General features: G+C 38.6%; 1 protein-coding gene across 1 annotated transcript in view; it reads left to right on the top strand.

Annotated features, from left to right (window-relative positions):
* Nucleotides 1–18,727, top strand: part of NID1 (nidogen 1) — a 46,175-nt gene that overhangs the window by 15,262 nt on the left and 12,186 nt on the right. Inside the window, exons 8-14 of the mRNA XM_061365703.1 lie at nt 1,266–1,511; nt 2,444–2,587; nt 3,877–4,005; nt 7,320–7,463; nt 8,212–8,334; nt 16,425–16,649; nt 17,315–17,487. Of these exons, the coding sequence (XP_061221687.1) occupies nt 1,266–1,511; nt 2,444–2,587; nt 3,877–4,005; nt 7,320–7,463; nt 8,212–8,334; nt 16,425–16,649; nt 17,315–17,487 (1,184 nt within the window). The remainder of the gene's footprint in view (nt 1–1,265; nt 1,512–2,443; nt 2,588–3,876; nt 4,006–7,319; nt 7,464–8,211; nt 8,335–16,424; nt 16,650–17,314; nt 17,488–18,727) is intronic.

Below are 18,727 nucleotides of genomic sequence, written 5' to 3'. Positions count from 1 at the left end.
AAACCTTTGATTTACAGAAGGTTGATTTTTGCTTCTTAGGAACAGGTCCCAAAAGAAGGTGGATTTTGTGTGGGACAATGCAAATATTTCTAAAACTTTTTATTAAAAAAAAATTTTTAACTGCCTGTGAACTGATGTTTGCAAAATACTCTCAATTTCCCTCTTTTTTTGGCTTTATCTTTACATTGCTGATGGCAGTCATACGAGTTGCAAAGCTTTTTGTAGGGTCCACAACAATTCAGTAGGAGCTGTGCTGGTGTATACCTTTTTGTGGTAATGTCATTAAGTGGGCTTTGGTCTTGTCTGAGAGTGTGCAAACCAGTTATTTACCAGTACGCGTCATGTAAACTACATTGCAGTAACTGCCCTGTGGTAGTGATATGCATTTGTCAGTATTATTTGAGCTCTATTTGAACAACTGACCAGATAATTAGGAACCTCTTTATTCCCTGATCAGTTTCATCTGTTGTCTCTTCAGTACTTTCCTCCTCTCTCTCTTTTCCTTACCCCAGACTCTGAGATCTGGTAAGAAACCATTCTTCATTTCACCATTTCAGGGAAATCTCCCTTCTTTTGCTTTCCTCTTCCTGGATAAAATTATGGGTATTTCAACACATCAAAGTCAAAGTGATGCTGAGGTGTTGACAGCTAGGCTGGCTGGCCAGCAGGAAAGAACAATAAAGAGAAAGCAGTCTGTGGAATGCCCAGGAATAGTGGAGTATTGAGGAGCTTTTCTGTTGGTGGGAGAATCCACAAGCCCAAATTTGCTTTGAAGAGTTTTGGTCACAATTTTTCACAATGTAGAAAACTTGTGAAGCATTCAAGAGCTCTCAGACATGCATCTTCTTCAGGGCTGTGTTGAAATCCAAGGCCAGTATCCTACAATGAACTAAAAGTGGGTGTAGTGTAGTGCTGGTGAGATGGCTCTTGTCCTTCAGTTACAGATCCAGTACTAAATTCATCTAAAGAAACCTCTGAGTTTTCTAAGTTGAGTTTTCCTTCCTTTACCTGACAACTCATAAAGTTAAATTTTTGAAATGTCAAGATAAATTATGTGACTTACTCATCAAAGCTGTGATACCCGAGAACAGTGTAAGCCTAGTCAAGTGCCTATTCCTCTGCACAGAAACACATCCACTTTCATAGCTTCACGACTTTGAAATTTTGATTTACACTGCTCAGCCTGTATCTTAAGTCTACAGACAGCATTTGGCACAGTATTTTTATTTCCTGTTCTGCTCAGTGTTTTTGTTGCCACGTTCCAGTGATCACTTCATCATCCACAAGGGAGTACACAGTGACAGAGCCAGAAAGGGATGGGGTTGCTTCCACGTACACAGGCGCTTATCAGTGGCAACAGACAATCTCATTTGATGAATGCATTCATGATGACTCGCACCATGCTACTTCTGCTACTCAGCAGCTCTCAGTGGACGGCGTATTTGTCTTGTATAACAGAGATGAGCAGATTCTGCGATATGCTATGAGCAATTCCATTGGCCCAATCAGTGGTATGTATGAATTGGAAATCTTTCTTTTTCTCTTTTTTGAGTAATTAAGAGCAGGCTTCTATATTATTTTAGAGTGCATTGGTTGGGTATTAATGAGTTGAATTAATTTGTTGCATTAGCCAGTAGAAGTCCAGGTCCATCAATAAAGATGAAAAACGGGACCTCTGAAAGTTTGTATCTTTACTTGGAGAAGAATATTTAAGGGATTATCACCTCCTGAAATTCAGTGGAGTTTGTGTCTGATTGCTTGAAATAATCTCAATGTGCCACCTTAATTCTGTTGCTGCCCAAACACATGGAGTGTATCATTTACCTAATTTGTACTTCCTCTATTAATGATTTTTTCTTTTTTTGGTATTGCCAGAGCAAAGGGCAAAAGAGTGAAATAAAATTTGCCATTTTGCTCATTTCTATAACTGATCTTGAAACATGGTGCTGTCTTGGAAAGCAGGCAGCCTATGAAGTGTATTTTTTGTTTGAGCTATTCAAGTTTGTCTGTTTGCCCTAAAATCAGAAAAAAAGCAATTTGAAAATGAACACTGGCTGAGTACAAGAAAAGACACTTTTGTTGGTTGCAAAATAAAGTTCTACTAATTAAAATGAATAAACCAAGCTCTTAAGAATCACATTTTGAGTCTAATGGCATTGACTGGGAGATGTGTTATCATTGTCAGTCTTACTCTTTAGAGAGTTTTGTGTGGCTTCTTTATTTTTTAACTCTGCAGTCCTTTGCACAAGTAACAAGGATACAGGGTGCAGTTGCCATGTCTAACATTCATGTCCTGCGTATCACCTGAGTCCTCTTCTTCCTGGTGCAAAAAGTATTCTCTTTCCTTGTTTCATGTGCTCCACAAGCAATCTCCTTCTGGGCTTTAGCTGAGTTCCATGACTTGGGTAGAGTTGTCATGATTAAATATGGTCTCTCTTCTTAGATGGCTCTGCTGACATTAACCGGAATCCTTGCTACACTGGTACCCATAACTGTGACACCAATGCAATCTGTCGTCCGGGAACTGGAAATCGTTTCTTCTGTGAATGTTCAATTGGCTTCCGTGGAGATGGAAGCGTTTGTTACGGTATCAGAAAACTTTCATTACAAAGTGACAGCTAATGTAGAATTTATTTTGCTTGAGTGTATTGACCCTTAGGACTAGCTGTTCCAGCAAAGTGAAAATGTCCTTGAAAGGTTGTTCTGGGGAAAGTGACATGGTTAATGGTGGACTTGGCAGTCTTCTGTCAAAGCTGGACTTGCTGATCTTTTCCAACCTACTTGATTCTATGAGTCTAAGATAGGTTAGAGGGATGCTGGGGTGGCTGGCGTAATTCAATAATCAAAGTATGCATTTGACCCTCTTGAAGGGTCAAACTTGGGTATGTTTTTCTAGCTTGCAAAACGTCTTTCCTACCCAGCTTGTCTTTTCATAAAACTGGTAGGAGCTAAGTTGTGAGACATTTACTACAAGTTCTGGTTAAAATGAGTCAACAAGGTTATGAGCTCTTGAGGGAGATGAAAAATGGCATACACACAGATATGTGGAACTAATTGAAATAATCTATTTTAAGATGTGCTTTGAAAATCCTTTTTTGTTGAAGGAGACTTTTATTTCTCAGCTCTGTATTTTTAACGTATCTGGGGTTTGTTTTATAATCTAGTCACAGCACAAATACTTGTTTTCAAGAGATGAAATTGTGTATAAATCATTAACCAATAGGGATGACGCATATTTTATTAACTGAGTTGTTTTAGGCAGTTTTGTGTGTGCGTTTGTTTATTTAATAAACCCCCCCAAAACACAACCTTCCTTCCAATCCTTAAAACAACTTGCAAATGAAAATGCCAGCACCACGTTGTCCCTTTCAGTCCTCTGGTGCTGTGAGCTGAGCAGCAGTGGATTTGGAGTGTATATGGATAATGAAATGGGAAGTATTTCCTGAAGTTCACGTTCCCAGAGTAGTCATCAATGCTTCCGATCACCTTGTAGGCTGTATTTATTATTTTGTTTTCTCAGCAATTCCTTCTTCCTGTCTGATTTCCTGACCTCTTCTGTGGTTTGTTTCAGTTTTGTGGTTTTGTTGCATGGTTCATCCTGGGTTTGTTGGTTGGTTTGTTTGTTTGTTTGTTTTGGGGGTGTTGTTTTTGGGGGGCGGGTTGTGGGTGGTTTTTTTTTGTGCAGATTAGTCAAAGACACAGTTTGCTGAAAACTTATTTTCAGGTTACTAATATCTCTTAAGAGGTATGGTCTAGCAAAGATGTGGTTTAAATATGCAGGTCTGCTATTATTTAACAGTTACACGGTTTCTGTTTTTTTTTGGCATCAGTATTAAATGTATCCTTGTAATAACTGGACTCCTTAAAACATTCTAGATGTTGATGAATGTTCAGAGCAACCAGCTCTATGTGGCAGCAATGCGGTCTGCAACAACCAGCCGGGAACCTACCGCTGTGAGTGTGTTGAAGGATACCAGTTTGCAGCCGATGGGCGGACTTGTATTGGTAAGTTTCACATTTCTTAAAAGCCCTGTCCACCCGCCTTTTGGGCTGTCATTCATCTCACAGGGACAGAAAACAACTTTAGGGATCTGCAGTGACTTTTAACATGAGTTGAACTTAGGAGCTCATGCTGCAGGTAGTGGTACAATCCATTAGGCAAGAGTAACTGAAGAAGCTGCCCAAAGTACTTTGTTCTCATGTTACAAAAATTCCCCATTCCAAATGTTTCCAAATAGAAAGTGGAAATTACTGAATGCTTCTGTCCTTTCTGTACCATTAGCTGTAGATTTCACATGGAAGTAAAACCCAAATTTGTAAAAACAGGAAAATTAAAGTGAGCAGTTACTTATTTCTATGATTCTATGATTTGTTGATATTTCACAGCATCTCACGTACAGGATGAGGTAGGGCTTTTTCTGCATTTTCTGCAGTGCTGCACTTTGGCTTTTGCAGGCTTTGTGGTTTTTCGTTTGGTTTTTTTTGGGGGGGTAGGTTTTTTTTTGCATAGTTTTTTTTTGGGGGGGTGGTGTTTATTATTTGTTTTGTGTTTTTTTGTTTGGTTTCATTTTGGTTTGGTTTTAATTATCTAATCCGAAATTAAATTTAACAGATTAGATTTTAGCTACAAATTCAACCTTTGACAAGGCAATACACAGGTCAAACCAGTGTGAGTGTGTCTTGGCTATTGCAGGCTTACTCTGAAGTGACAGTTAATCATGCTGGAAAGAAATTACAACTACAGATCATTTCACTGTTAAAAATGTTGTGATTTGGAGGAAAGCTGTCCAGTCTGTTGATGAGCCATTAAAACTTCAGTAGTTGTCGCTGAATTGGTTATTTAATTAAAAACCATTTTTTTCTGGAGGCAGCCTGAGTTAATCTGTACTTGCTGGACTAAGGTTGTCCTAGCAAGGGATATTTTGTTCTGTTTGCTCTGTTTTTCACTGAAGTTGTAGAAATTCCATTTGGTATCTGGCAGAATTGCAAGATGATTGTGTGGGGTGTATATTGAAAGTGAATTTTCCATACAGACAGGAAAACCATAAATTTTACACCCCGGAATATTAATCTGATTCTTTCTGGTATCATTTATATTGCATATATCAAAAACTAAATAAAAAATAATCTACAAATGGCAGTTAGAAGAGGGGTAATGACTCTTCTGCTAGAGCTGCAACTGTCAGGATAGGATATAAATTAGTTTTATTCTTTTTTTGTTAGAACTTTTGTCTGTTTGCAACCTGACAGTAAGTCTGTACTGTCAAAACCTATACACACTTTTCCAGTACCATTGGCCCAGTTCCTGTTTTATTTGGAAATAATTGATAATAGCTGAGGATTACATTTGATTCTGTTGTGACTGCCTTGTTGTAGAAGTTTAGTTACTCTCTGATAAGCTAATGCATTCACGTCTTTCCTCATTATAGCCAAGAGTGTTCTTCAGTTAAGACTGAGAAGCCTTCATCTTTCAGCAAGAAGTTGCATTGCTTCCCTTAAAGTGTGGCTTTACATGCTGTATATTGCATTCCATCACAAGCCCCACTTCTCTACTTCAGTAACAATTACCATTCACATCTGTTCACAGTGCACCCAAAGTGCACCCTTTGTTGCAGAACATTTGGAAAAAGCAACTTCTGCCACGATGCTTGAAGGGATAGGCTAAGATGTGTAAAGGAAACTTTATGTTCTTTCCGTTATGTCCACCAGTGCACTTCTGTCACTTGGACCTGAAAGGGAACATTCCTCCCTCCAGCCATGACCATGCTGGCTTCACTTTACCACTTTTTCGTGAAGTTAATGTGTCACACTTCTAACAAGTACTAAGTAATTCCTTGCCCAGCTTGAAGGACTTCAGTTTGATCCCTTCCTTTGATCAAAACCAAACTTTGCATCTGTAAGACTGAAGAAAACCAAGATGAGCTCTACTTTCCCAATGGACTGAAAATAACTATCATGGTAACCTTTTTCCCCTTTCCTCAGGGGAGGATTTTATAACCCACAGACAACTTGAACCCCAGAAGTGGCAACAGTTAACATCTTTGTGCTTTTGCAGGTTGCAGTGGGATACCAACTCTGATTCAGCTTTTTTGATACTACAGCTTTTTCATACCAGCTGTGAGACTTGCTGGATATCTTTAGAAGAGAGTTGTAAATATATCCTGTTCTCCTTTTTGTAGGCTGAGGAACAGGAAGATTTGGGCCCTCCCTTTGAGCTCCAACTCCCAGTCTTATGCATTTATTGTGCAGTTCTGAATAGATTATTTTGTAATATAAAGCTTTGTCAAACAGAGATATAAATGATTCTAACAATGATGTAATCTCCTCCAGAGAAATGGAAAACATGACTGTTTTCAGATCTGGCTCTCGCAGATTTTTGTTATTTCCCTGCTGATAGTATGGTAGTTTACATATGCGTACTGTGATGAGTCTTGTAGAGTCTTGTCTCAGACCCCTGTCACCTCCTTGTAAGAACTGTGTACAGAAAGCCTTGGTGGATTCTCTGTCACAGCAGCTGGAAGTCTGTTCCTAAAGGTACACATGGCAAACTCTCCTGTTTCTGGGCCCAACTTTTTGTAGTATTTTGCCTCCTCCTGCTTTAAATACTAAGGTTTCTCTTCCTCTTCTTTGACATAACAGGTAAGCATAGGCAGGGCTCCAGTGACTACCTGAAATAACTCGTGTGTAAAGCAGTGCAATACCTTCAAAGTTACTCCTGTCAACAATGAGAAAGTTCTGAAAAGCTGCAGGACTTGTCCTGGCTTCCACTCTTGGTCAAAAATCTCCCCAGCAGTTAACAAATGTGTTTATCTGCTATTGAGTGAGTTACAGCTCCTGTCTGTTGCCAAGTGATGACAGCCCTTGGTCAGTGCTAGATGAGCGTAGTGGGATATCTAGTAATTCACAGTGAAGTGAACTGGCCATTCTAACTGACACATGAGGTATGTCTGTAAGATGACTTACATTTCTGTATTCAGGACCCTTTATTCTAAACAAAACTGTCATGGATATTAGGATCTGTCATTGTGGTAGCCTTTCTGCCCTGTTCAATATTAACAAATATCTAGGAGATGCTGAGGGCATTGGTTCATTGTAAAACATTCATAAGAGGATTTAACACAAGTGAAAAGGGAGATCTTGACCAAAAAAAAAAAATAAAAATCCCAATCTCCAAACCAGCTCACTTAGTTTCCTTTGTTTCCTTTCTTTTCTGTATGCTTTCACAGCTAGTCTTCTCTCCCTAGAAACTTACCATGAGCTTTAGACTTCATGGAGGAAAATGCAAATTTTCATCTCCTCTCTTTATATCTAACCTGCAGCTGTTGAGTATGCCATAAACCATTGCCAGACAGGCACACACAACTGTGACATTCCTCAGCGTGCCCAGTGTGTATACACCGGAGGGTCCGCCTACGTCTGCACGTGCCTCCCTGGCTTCTCTGGAGATGGACGAGCCTGTGAGGGTGGGTAGCGCCATTTGTTGGGGGATTTTATACTCTTTATTACACAGCTTGGCTGGTTATTGCAATGCCCTATAGTTACTTGGGACTCAAAGTAGGAAATTTCATAGTTTAAATCTTTCAGGTAGGCACTACATTAAGCTTTTGTCCTTTCCTCCCCTCACTTTTGAGTTCACTCTTCAGTATTCCAGCTAAAGAAGGTCCAAAAATGAGTTAAATGCAGAAATTGCAGTCTTGCAGTTAGCAAACTAGATATTCACCTGATGCAACCCTTTGCACTATATTGGTGTATATGAATGAGGCAGTGACACATGATGCTCGAGATATGTAAAAAAATATATTCCGTTTCATGTCAATCAGAGTGCAGCAGAGGAGCAGCTTTACCTAATTATGTGTAGGAAATGTTGCTGGCCAAATCCCACTTATCTTCCTGTGTTAAGTCTTTTCCTTGAGGAACATGGGCATGTATTTCTAAAGTACTATGTGAATTAATGCTAGTTATTCATCAGAACAGCAGAGTGCACAGATTTGCTGAGAGACAGAACCTAAAATACATGCCTGCTTTCTTTTTTCTCTTCCTCCTTCTTTGCATTTCTGTATAGACTTTCTTTCACAGAGCTGTCTGTTAACTCTAATCAGCTATCCTAAAATAGAAGCCTGAAAATAATATGGCAGGTTTGCACTTTACTTTGTGGCTCTCATTTGTCCATCAGGAGGAACAGTTACCTGAAATTGTTCTTTTTTTTTACAGATATAGATGAATGTCAACAGGGCCGCTGTCATCCAGATGCTTTCTGCTACAACACTCCTGGGTCCTTCAGCTGCCAGTGTAAGGCAGGGTATCGTGGGGATGGTTTCCGGTGTGTGTTAGGAGGTAAAATTTTACAGTTCTTGAAAATTGGATGGGAAATATAATTTGGGAATTGGACGATCTATGTTAATTTGCTTTTTCTCTGGAACAAATTGTTCATTGTCTTATTGAGGTCTTTATTCTTTCTCAAGTGTTTCAGTTTTTGAACTTCACCAAACTTGTGTCAAAATCTGTATCTTGATTATTACCACTTTTCCATGATACCCTCTTCAGTGTGCCATTTCATGCTGTGTTTGTTCTATGCTTAGCAGTTCTCAGCCCCAAGCTGATACTGTCTTTTGAATTTACCTTGAGTAAAAGTTTGGTCACAGGTTGATTTGGTTTGCATACCCAATAGTTACTTATACGATATCTGGAATTATTGGCACTGTAAATGAAAAGTAACAATTTCAGAAGTGAAGGATGAGACCAAACTACTGTTGTCTGTAGTGGGATCTAGGTGCCACCATGCCATGTAGAGCCAGCCAGAGTCCAAAAAGAATGGTACTTAGTGGTTTCTCTATTTACCCAGCTTGTTCCATATTTAGCAGAGTTATTCACCCTTCCACACTTCTGTTCTTGTGTTGTACTTTGGGCCTTGTAGTATAAAACTTCTGATCTTGAAGATATGCTTAAAAACAGAAAGTAAGGAATACTAAAGCACAATGTAGCATCATTCAGGTTGCTTTAATTAGAAAGCATGGCAAACCCATGGGACAGCACTCAGGTTTTGCAGAATGTCAAATGCTTTCATTGCTCTTTTGCAGTATTTAATTCTGAAGCTCTAACTTTTTCCACTTTGTCAGTCCTTAAGTATTACGTTTAACTAGCTTTTCATGCATGAATGTCCATGTGTATTTTCATTTTAATGCCAGATGAATTAAGAGCTACCTAGTATTTCTGACCTGTGTCAAAATATTTAGCTAACTAACCAGCTGATAAAAGCAGGATTATTCCTCCTAGAGGAGAATCTTGATGTGAATAACTTGAATCAATATCAAACCTCAAAGCTTCCAACTCTTCAGGTAAAGTTGTAGAGGCAGAAATAGTGCTTTCATAGCTGGCACATCCCCTTTGTATCTGAAACAGGTAGTTTGGTAGGATGATATTTGAATCCAACCAATTTACTTTATCACCAGGACACATTTTTTTCTGAGGGTATGTGATAGCATACTTTAGTGAGGGGATTTTGCTTGGTTTTGTTGTTCTTAAGTACACCACCTTTTCATATGCAGTGGTTACTGTGTCTATGAAACTGCTAAGCACAGTGTACTATTTTGTAGTAGCTTTGTGTTATTTTTTTGTCCTTATCCTGTATGCTTTTTTACATTCTACAAACAAAGCAATTGTATATTGAATGTTTTGGGTTTGTTTTGTGGGGTTTTTTTGTTTGGTTGGTTTTTGTTTGTTTAGTTTTTTGTTGGTTTGGGGTTTTTTTTTTGGTGTCTTTTTTTTTCATGGCACAGCTTTAATGGTAGTAATAAAATATTTTGGAAAGTTCTGTTGTATCTACTGTTTTAGTGGGTGGGATTTGCCAGGTTTTATTAGTGCTCATATATGCCTCCCTAATTACTTTCTGGTTTTAGCACTCTTGTACTACTAGTAGAAGACATGCTTTAGAATCACTTGTATAATTTGGTTTTCCCCATGAAAGGCACTGAGCAGGAAAAAAAAACTGTGTAGATTAAAAAGTCATACTTTTGCTGAATCCTGACTGAAGTTGAGAGTAGCTGTATTGCTCTGCTAGTATGCAGCAATGTCAGTGTTTGCAACAAACTTAGCTACTGCTCCCTTCTTAGAGAGTCAATAGAACAATAGCTGCCCTTGGGATGTCATATGTTGCTAAAGTGTTAGTACTTCTTAAATGGATATATCCAGCAGTTAATCATTGCCAGGAGATAGAATCAAAATACACTTTCTGAAGCTTAGCAAAAAGCATCTTAGTTTACTTTAGCACCCAATTTGCAAAGTCAGTTGATTCAGAATGGAGACTCTAGATGAGGCTGTACTGTATTCAGCTGTAATTAGAGACCCTTTCTTCCCCTTTATAGCCACTAAAGCTTTGATCTAATTAGCCTCAGTCAAGTAATTTAAGTCTTTCCTGGTTGTTAATGGCACGGAAAGTTTCATTCATTTAAATACTCAGTACTTTTTGCAGTACCCTTTTTCAATCCATGCATACAATTCCTTGCTTATTTGGTGTCTTTACTGTTATATGAAACCTACTATTGAATCATACCGCTGCTGAACAGTAACTCTTGAAACAAATAGATTAACAAGTAAAATGGATTTGAATCATGCACAAGTCTGTAGCAGTGAGTCAGTAAGTTAAGGAAAGAGTTAATGACGCTGGAATGTCCCACTGCTCACAGCTATTAAGAAAGTCTGTACTTCATTATTTCCTCACGCTTCGTTTTTCCATTTCAAAAAACCAGATGTCTGAGTGTTCCTACCCCTGCAGACCCCAGACACTGTTTAGTAAACAGAAACAAACCTAGATTCTTGGAACTAGGGGTCTGATTGTTAGGTGGCATTTGCTGGTCTGCTGTATACAATTCACTTCACATGAGAAATGCACTTACCAAGGCAACGCTGTAAGTGGAAGATTACAAAGGAAAAATGAAGGGACTAGAGCAAGTCTGTTGATTTTTGAGTTTTACACTCTATCTTCTTTTTTCTTTTTTTTTTGGTTGCAGGGGGAGACAAAGTCTGAGAACAGCAATTAAATACATCCAATATAACTCATTGTGATATGGGGGGAATAAAGTAATCCACACAGGAAATTAAAAAGTACTCTCTGATTACATACTGATTCCAGACACTGTTTTAAATGGCTTCTGTCTTTAGCCTGTGAATGAATGAAAACCTGTTTGAGTATCTATATCAGATCTTTAAAAATTTCTAGATGCCATTGCAGAATTTAATTTAATTTGGTTCAGGGTTTCATACTAAAATCCCCTGTGAAATGGAAGATGTCCCATATATCTCTGTTCCTCATCCTGTTTCCTAGCCTCCCTTGTTTTTGGAAAAGTCCATAAATCATTTTCTGCAGTGCTGCTGCAAGAGCTTTCCTTTAAGATTTTGAATACTTCTACAGGGCTTTAGGTTGCGGGTTTTTTTCCCCAGTTCTGTTTATTTCTTTCCTTACCTGAGAAGTGCGTACATGTTTGCTTTTCATCTGGCTCGCTTTGAATATCCATGCTATTTCCATTTCATTTTTTTCAAGTTTCAAGATATATTTCCATGACTTTCAAATTCCAGATTGCTACTAGTAGCTTATGAAGCAAGTGGATGAACCGTTCTACATCTCTAATCTGACTTGTGTGTACTGTGGTGTCCATGGAACATAAATTCTTCATCAAGCCTTTAATCCCTATTCCATGCTATAGTTTCTCTCTGAAGAGCTCTTTTCTGTACACTGGTTCAGTTTTTCACTGTCTTTTTGAACTGTGGGTACCAGAGAATCATCTCCTGAATCCCACATTGCTTTTCTATACCTGTGTGTTATTCCCTGTGTCTATGCTGTGTTCTTATTTATACCCCTCACAATGCCTATAGCACTGAGCTGGGTGTTGACAGCTTATCTGCTTGCACTTATCTGCTGATAGCTCTTTTTGGTTGTGGTTTCCAAGAGGGGTCTATCTTTAGAGGATGGACAACACAGCTATTCTAAGAAGTGTAACTTTCCATTTGGCTGTGTGAATCTACTGGTTGATTTTCATAAGCTCAATTTACCTAGTGATGAGGTCCTGCTGTAATGTTTATGGCCTATTTGTCTTCCAGAAATTACGCAACCCTGATGAGGGTATCAAATTTCTTGATAAGGAAATTTAAAACCAAGGCTAAGGTAATATGGAAACTTACTAGTAATATCACTACTTCATGACATCTGTCCACTGTCTCAGCTGATTTGTCAGTTTTTAATTGTGTATCAAATTAAGGTAGCCCACACCATGGTGCTTTGTCTTGAAAATGATACTGTCCTGTGGGCGTAGGTAGAGTGCCATAGGGAAACACAAGCTGTTGGATGAGCGTGTTACCCTCATCAGGAAAGCATCAACTGCATTGAAAGAAAGTGAGAATGGATTTTTACTCACTTTTTTAACAACCTCTAATCAGTAATGTTGAAACACAGACACTGGAAAAATACTGAAACTTGGTACTGCTTCTTGTAAAAGGCTGTTGCCAACACTACCTTACTGCATTACTGAAGATAACCCAGGTCTTGCTGTTACTGTTTGTTTCATCTCTGGCAGTATGAAATAGCCCTAGTGTATACCTTTTTTCTTATTACTGACATGATAATTTGGCTTGACTTTCCAGTGTGGGCTTCAAGACTGGTAATAACCTCCGAAAATCAGGGCTGGTAACCCATAGGTAAGGAGTCTTGAAATAGGGATGACTTGGTTTCCATTTGTTATAATCAGGTAAAGTAGCAGATCTAACATCACCGCTAAGCCCAGTAGGTATTTGCTCTTAGCTCTACCTGCTGCAGTTGATGGAAGTGTCTGGTTTTTTTTCATGCCAATCAAGGGATCAGAGAACTGTCCTAATATTGTTCTGTATCTTTGAAGTCTTGACTGGATGAAATATTACTGTATTAATATTAAAGGAAGAGCATCAAGAAACCTCGTTTAGGCTACTGTACCAAAGGAAAGGAAAGTTACTAACTAAGAAGGTTGTGTCTGGAAAGATGGCTTACAAAGTAGCCTTGCCCTCGAACAACCTAAATATGTGTCAGTTCTCGTTAGATATTTTAACTCGTGCTGTTAGCTCATCAAGGCAGGGAATGTGCTTTATTTACTGTGTCAATCTCATCTTTCCAACTCTGTCATAGCTAGCCTCATCTCAGACAGTTAATCAATGGAATTTAAAACTTATAGAATTGAACCATCTTCTCTTAAGCACACCGAATAAAATGTATTAACTGTATAAGCCGGCTATTTATCCCAACCAGCTGTCATTGGTATCTCAGATTATTGTGCCTTTATTGCTGCATAGGCTACAACACTGGACTGGGATTCGGCTTGCTTTTCCTTGGGTGTCCCTAAACTGTAAGCACAGTAATTCTGCTCATGATTTAGAGATTAGGGGAGAGAAAAAAAAAATACAGGGTGAATTCCAATGGTTTAGACTATTATAACTAGTTTAGGGGTTGTTTTGATTTATAAATTTTAATATTGGCTAAATTCATGTTACTTGAAAGGAGTTTAATGTTGAAAGGCAGGTTAAAATGATGGAGTTGACACAGATAAATAAAGCCAGTACTACCATGTTCCTTTCCAGAATATTTCTTTAACATGGATTACTTATCACACTTGATACTGTTAAAAAGCTATAGCAAATATAAGATGCTTTCAGGAGCACAGAAGCAGGAAAACACAGAAGCTATCCATAAAAGTGAGTGGAAATAGGGTATTTGGCATCTCTTTATGCAACTGAAAAATCAGTGTTGATGAGATTTTTTTAGAAAGAACAAATCATATTTTCTGCCTTCTAGAAGCTGAATACTAATTTTGAAAATCATTTTGCTTGACTAGTCTCTTGACTTCAGTGGAGCTAATTGCACAAGCAGGCCATTTGTGAGCTTAGTCTTGTTCATAATAAGATCAGTACTCTTCAAAAATTCTATCAGTATTCCTGTATAAAATCTGCAGATATAAATGGGAATATTGTCTTGAAATTGGAATGTACACTGGTATTTCAAGCTACCAATAATACTAATATATTTTATGTATTATACCTGGGTCCTGTCTGGGTCTATACACACTCCTTTGTGTAATTCGTATTTGCTAACTCATTTTCGTAAAGTTGATTTAGTCTGTGGATTAAAAAATACATAAGCTGTTGAGTATTCCCTAATTCTAGGAGTTTCATATGGGAAGGAAAACCAACCAGCTTTTACATTTGTTTTTATATCCCACTGAGGTGGAGCTAATAGTGTCTTTCAAAGATGACATGAATACAGTCAAGAGTTTGTTCTGCAATAAATAAACATAGGGTGGGTCAGTCTACCAATATTCTATATTCCTCCTGTTTTTTCTTGTGAGAAACACATATAATTAGAGCTTAAAAAAAAAACCAACAAACCCACAACAACAACAAAAAAAAAAAACAGAAAAACCAAACCAAAACCTATCACAAAATTATCTGATTGCTAAAATCAACATTTTTTACCTGTATATGCATAGTGCATTGGATACATGAAAAGAAAATTTGAGAAAGAGGCTTTCCTTTAGCCTCTGGCTTTGTTGGTTGATTCAATGCTCTCCACCACCCACATTAAAGCTGGTGCCAAATATTTCAGTTGTTTAGAGTGAGCTGTTCTCCAGACATTTATATTTCACTAATTGTGTCCAGGTGCATGAAACTTGTCCAAAGCTTTTGCTTGCATAACTTGTTCAATACAAAATAGAAGGATAGTTTTTTATTATTTGTGTGCTTTACACAACAACAGTCTGTGGGTGTGGGGGATTATCTTTGCTCAGCTGGGCTGGGTCTAGTCTGAACCACACATAGCTAATGCTGTCCGCCAGGAAATGTAAAAACAAGGAAGGAATAAATGGAAGTGTAATGTTAAAGCCTCTTCAGCAGGTGTGGAGCAGTGGTTAGGTAACATAAATTCTGATTCTCATGAGGGCCTGCACAACCCAGGATTAGAGCTGAGTGAGACAGCCTTGAACTCTCTCTGACTCAGCTGAGCCGAGGAGGCCTGGAGTCGAAGAAATGTAAGCAGAACGTTGAAACAGGAGCTTGCTGGCCACAAGGAATGCACCTCTTATCGCAAGGCATGCACCCTGCTGTTGCAGAGATATGTGTGTAAAACAGCTTAGCCAATAGCAACGTATAGACAGGCACGTGGACAGGTTTATGTAGCCAATGAAAGATGTACAGCTGTCACGTAAACTATCACCAATAGTATAAATTAGGTGAGCTTGTGCAATAAATCGAACAAAAAGCATAACTCATATTGAGATTTTCTTCTTGATTCGGGTCGCTCCTCCGACAAGCAGGCAGTTTGTGGTAAGTATTTCTAACTGTCTGCAGAAATCATTGACAAGAAAAAGAAAATAACTAGAGCTCTTTGTCTCCCAGTGCACAGAACTCTTCAAGGTCTCAAGTGTAAGGTAAAACTAAGCCAGGTTTCTTTGTCAGGGAAGGAAAGATGTTCTTTTTTATTGTATTCTTTTAATTTCATTATGTTGTTTTGTATCTAGAAGGGTATATTGATCTAGATGACATTCCCTATCACATAACAGATAATACAATAAGATGTGTCTTTTAGTCCACGCTGTTTTGTAAAATTGAAACCAATCCCTGAATCTCCTGATAATCTGGGAAGTTAGTCTTTCCTCTGTAATCTCTACAACAATACATATGCATGTGGTGTAGCTGGTTTGCATATGTTTCTCTGCATACACAGTAGTATTCCTTTTGTCTACGTAGCCTTAGTTATGCTCTTACGGGTAATCTGTCCTTGCAGTTCCTTCTTAAGTCCAAAAGTATCAAATGAGTGCTCAAACTTGATAACCGAGCTCTAAATAATCTAATATACATCAAAGCAATCAGGTGTTTCACTTCTTAGGTTCTGTAGAGGACTCAGCATCTGTCTCATGTTGTGGTTTTCTCTCGTGGCTCTGAAGGGAAACTTGACTTTTAATATTACAAAAAATCCTTTATCCACTGCATGGCCTGGCTGATCAGTTACATTTTAAGGCCCATGGATAATTGTCAAGTGAGTAGATGTAGGGTTCACAAGCCGGACAGAATGTTCTTGCTAATGTGCCTCAGGGAGAAAGACTGGGTTTTCCAGCTTCTGTTTATGACCCTTCAGTGTCGGAAGCTACAGGGGGGCTGTTTGTTCTGTTTTGAACTAGACAGCAAAAAATAAAGTGACGTAAGTTTAGGGCAAATGAGACATATTTACAGAGGGCAGACTTCCTGATGGTGCACTGAAGGCATATGCCTTCAAGGTTTGTAACACTGCCATGCTCCTCCAGCAGTAAGAACACTTGCATCATAATTGGTCAGTATACATTAACTGTTTATGGAACATAGTTATAATGGAAATAGTCACTGGTCTTTTTCTTTTTCATTTTTTTCCTTCCTCACAGAAGTAGAAAAGACCAAATGCCAACACGAGCGAGAAGCAGCTCTTGGAAGTGGAGGTGCGTTCTTCCAGAGGGAGATGGGAGTTCGTCACTTCATTCCTCAGTGCGATGAGCATGGGAATTACCTGCCTACCCAGTGCCATTCTGGCAGTGGCTATTGTTGGTGTGTGGATAGGGATGGAAATGAGATTGATGGCACCAGAAGTGGCCCAGGAGTTCGACCACCATGTAAGTGGCTGAAGCACTTGTTCCTTGTAGGTGTCTTTTGACCCAGGTGCACTGTCCCCCAAATGTTGGTCTTAGTCATGCCCCTGAGAAATATAGCACTGGCTTGGGGCAATGCAGATCTTTGCTGTCCCAGTGATAATATGGCTCATGCTGCAGCCATTCAGTAACTCCAGCATGTGCTTTTCCTTCAGCCAGGGCACCTGAACCACTGTGGTGAGCCTCTGGATAAAAATTTGGTTTTCTAACTTCTTTTCTGCCTTGAAACTGTGAGGGGTCCTGTAGTTTCTGCCGTCTGGGATATGTGGCAAATCTGAATGCGTGGTAACAGACTTGCCTCAGGATATTAAGAATGCTCTTTCCTACATCTTCCTGAATTCAGCTGTGAAATGCATCCTTCTGTGAAATAAGATAGGTCCTTCTAAAGAGTTGAAGGAAAGTGCAACTACAGAGCTGAACATGAAAAGACCTATTATGTCAACTGGTCCTTCTCTGTCAGCCAAGGGGAAAAAAATCAGAAGCTTTCTGCATCTAATTATAGCTATTAGTGTCTGTTTATAGGACTGTTTCCTTCTATGAAGTCTGACTGTAATTGTGTCTCTGCAAATAACAAAGTTTGTTATGCTGTACAAGCTAATTTTATCCCCGTTTCCTTCTCTATTAACAAGGTCTGAGCACAGCTGCTCCTCCTGTTGTTATTGGGCCCTCTGTTCGACCAGATACAGTACCTCTGCCACCAGGAACACACTTGCTTTTTGCCCAAAGTGGTAAAATCGAACATGTTCCACTAGAGGGGAACAATATGAAGAAAAATGGTGCAAAAGCACTCCTGCATATTCCAGTAAGTAACCTACTATACTAAATCTATGTATTTTAAGAAGATGTGTGACAAAGATGAGGGTTTTATCTATATAACTTGATAATTTAAATTCCAAACTCAATTTTTACCTTTGATTAAAATTTCAGCATCCCATCACTTTGCCATTGAAAATTCCTGACCTGAATAGTCAAAAGCCTGAAACTGAGCTATAGAAAAAATGCTTTGCCTTTAAAGAATAGCTCATAAGACAAAACTCTAATACTTGTGACTCGCCTGCTTCCAACAGTTCATTACATAAACTCACTTCAATTTGCTTTCTGACTCTGGCATCAAAGTCTAGGAGACTTACAAGACCAGTATATGGAGAGGCCCTATTTTTCTTTCTCAGTTGTTCCAGCTTTCTTCCTAAGTCTTGATCTCTTCCTGGTTTTCAGTCAGTTCTCTGCATTTCTTGGCTGCAGATATATATAGATTATTATTGTTTGTTTCTTGCTTTCTTCTCCACGTGCAGGCCCAGTGGGTGGCAAATCTTTTTCCCACACTACTTAACTACTGTCCTAAGAATCCTTTTCCTTGAGAATGAATCCCTTCTTCTGAGAACCTATCTTTCCCGTCACCCATGACACAAGCCAACTCTTCTTGCTTCCAATTTCATCACGTTAATTTGTTTTGCCCAAAGCCTGGGATTTTTGTTTTTGTTCCAGTGGTACTGTATTTCTAATAGATAGCAATACCAGGTAGTATGCTGGCTGCTTTTGACATTTCTTGTGAATATTTAGTAGTCCAAATACTGAATAAATTACACAGATTTAGTTCAGTAAATAGTATCACAAACTGTGCTGTGATGTAAAGGTAAAATCAAGCTTTTGTCTCTTGACTAAAGTGCTGTTGCAGTAATACAAAAATGAAGTAAAATAGTGTGCAAAATGGGTGGGTTAGGCACATCACAGAGGCATGATTCTGAATCCTTATCAGATAGTCTAATTATTTGCTTGATCTAGCTGAAGTATCTTCAGGAAAGGGGTTCCAAGTGATAAGGTGCAACTAAATCTTCCTTAGAACTTTCAATTAAAATGAAACTCTCCATCTCTAACAGTGTTGTCTCTGTGTTATCTCAGCATTGTGTATTTGCAAAGTGACAGTGTTTTGCAGCATAGAAGTGTTTAGATTTTGTAACCTACAGCATTAATATTCACTGAGTAAGAGCATCTTTTTTAATGTTTTTTGACCATCTTTCTAAGAAGTTGCAAGTAACAAAAGC

This window comes from Neopsephotus bourkii, unplaced genomic scaffold (assembly GCF_033783945.1).
Source record: "Neopsephotus bourkii isolate Nb327-2 ecotype Australia unplaced genomic scaffold, CSIRO-AGI_Nbou_v1 NB_1292, whole genome shotgun sequence".
Classification (NCBI taxonomy): domain Eukaryota; kingdom Metazoa; phylum Chordata; class Aves; order Psittaciformes; family Psittacidae; genus Neopsephotus; species Neopsephotus bourkii.
Note: the sequence above shows the minus strand (reverse complement) of the source record. Positions and strands in the feature narration are given on the sequence as shown.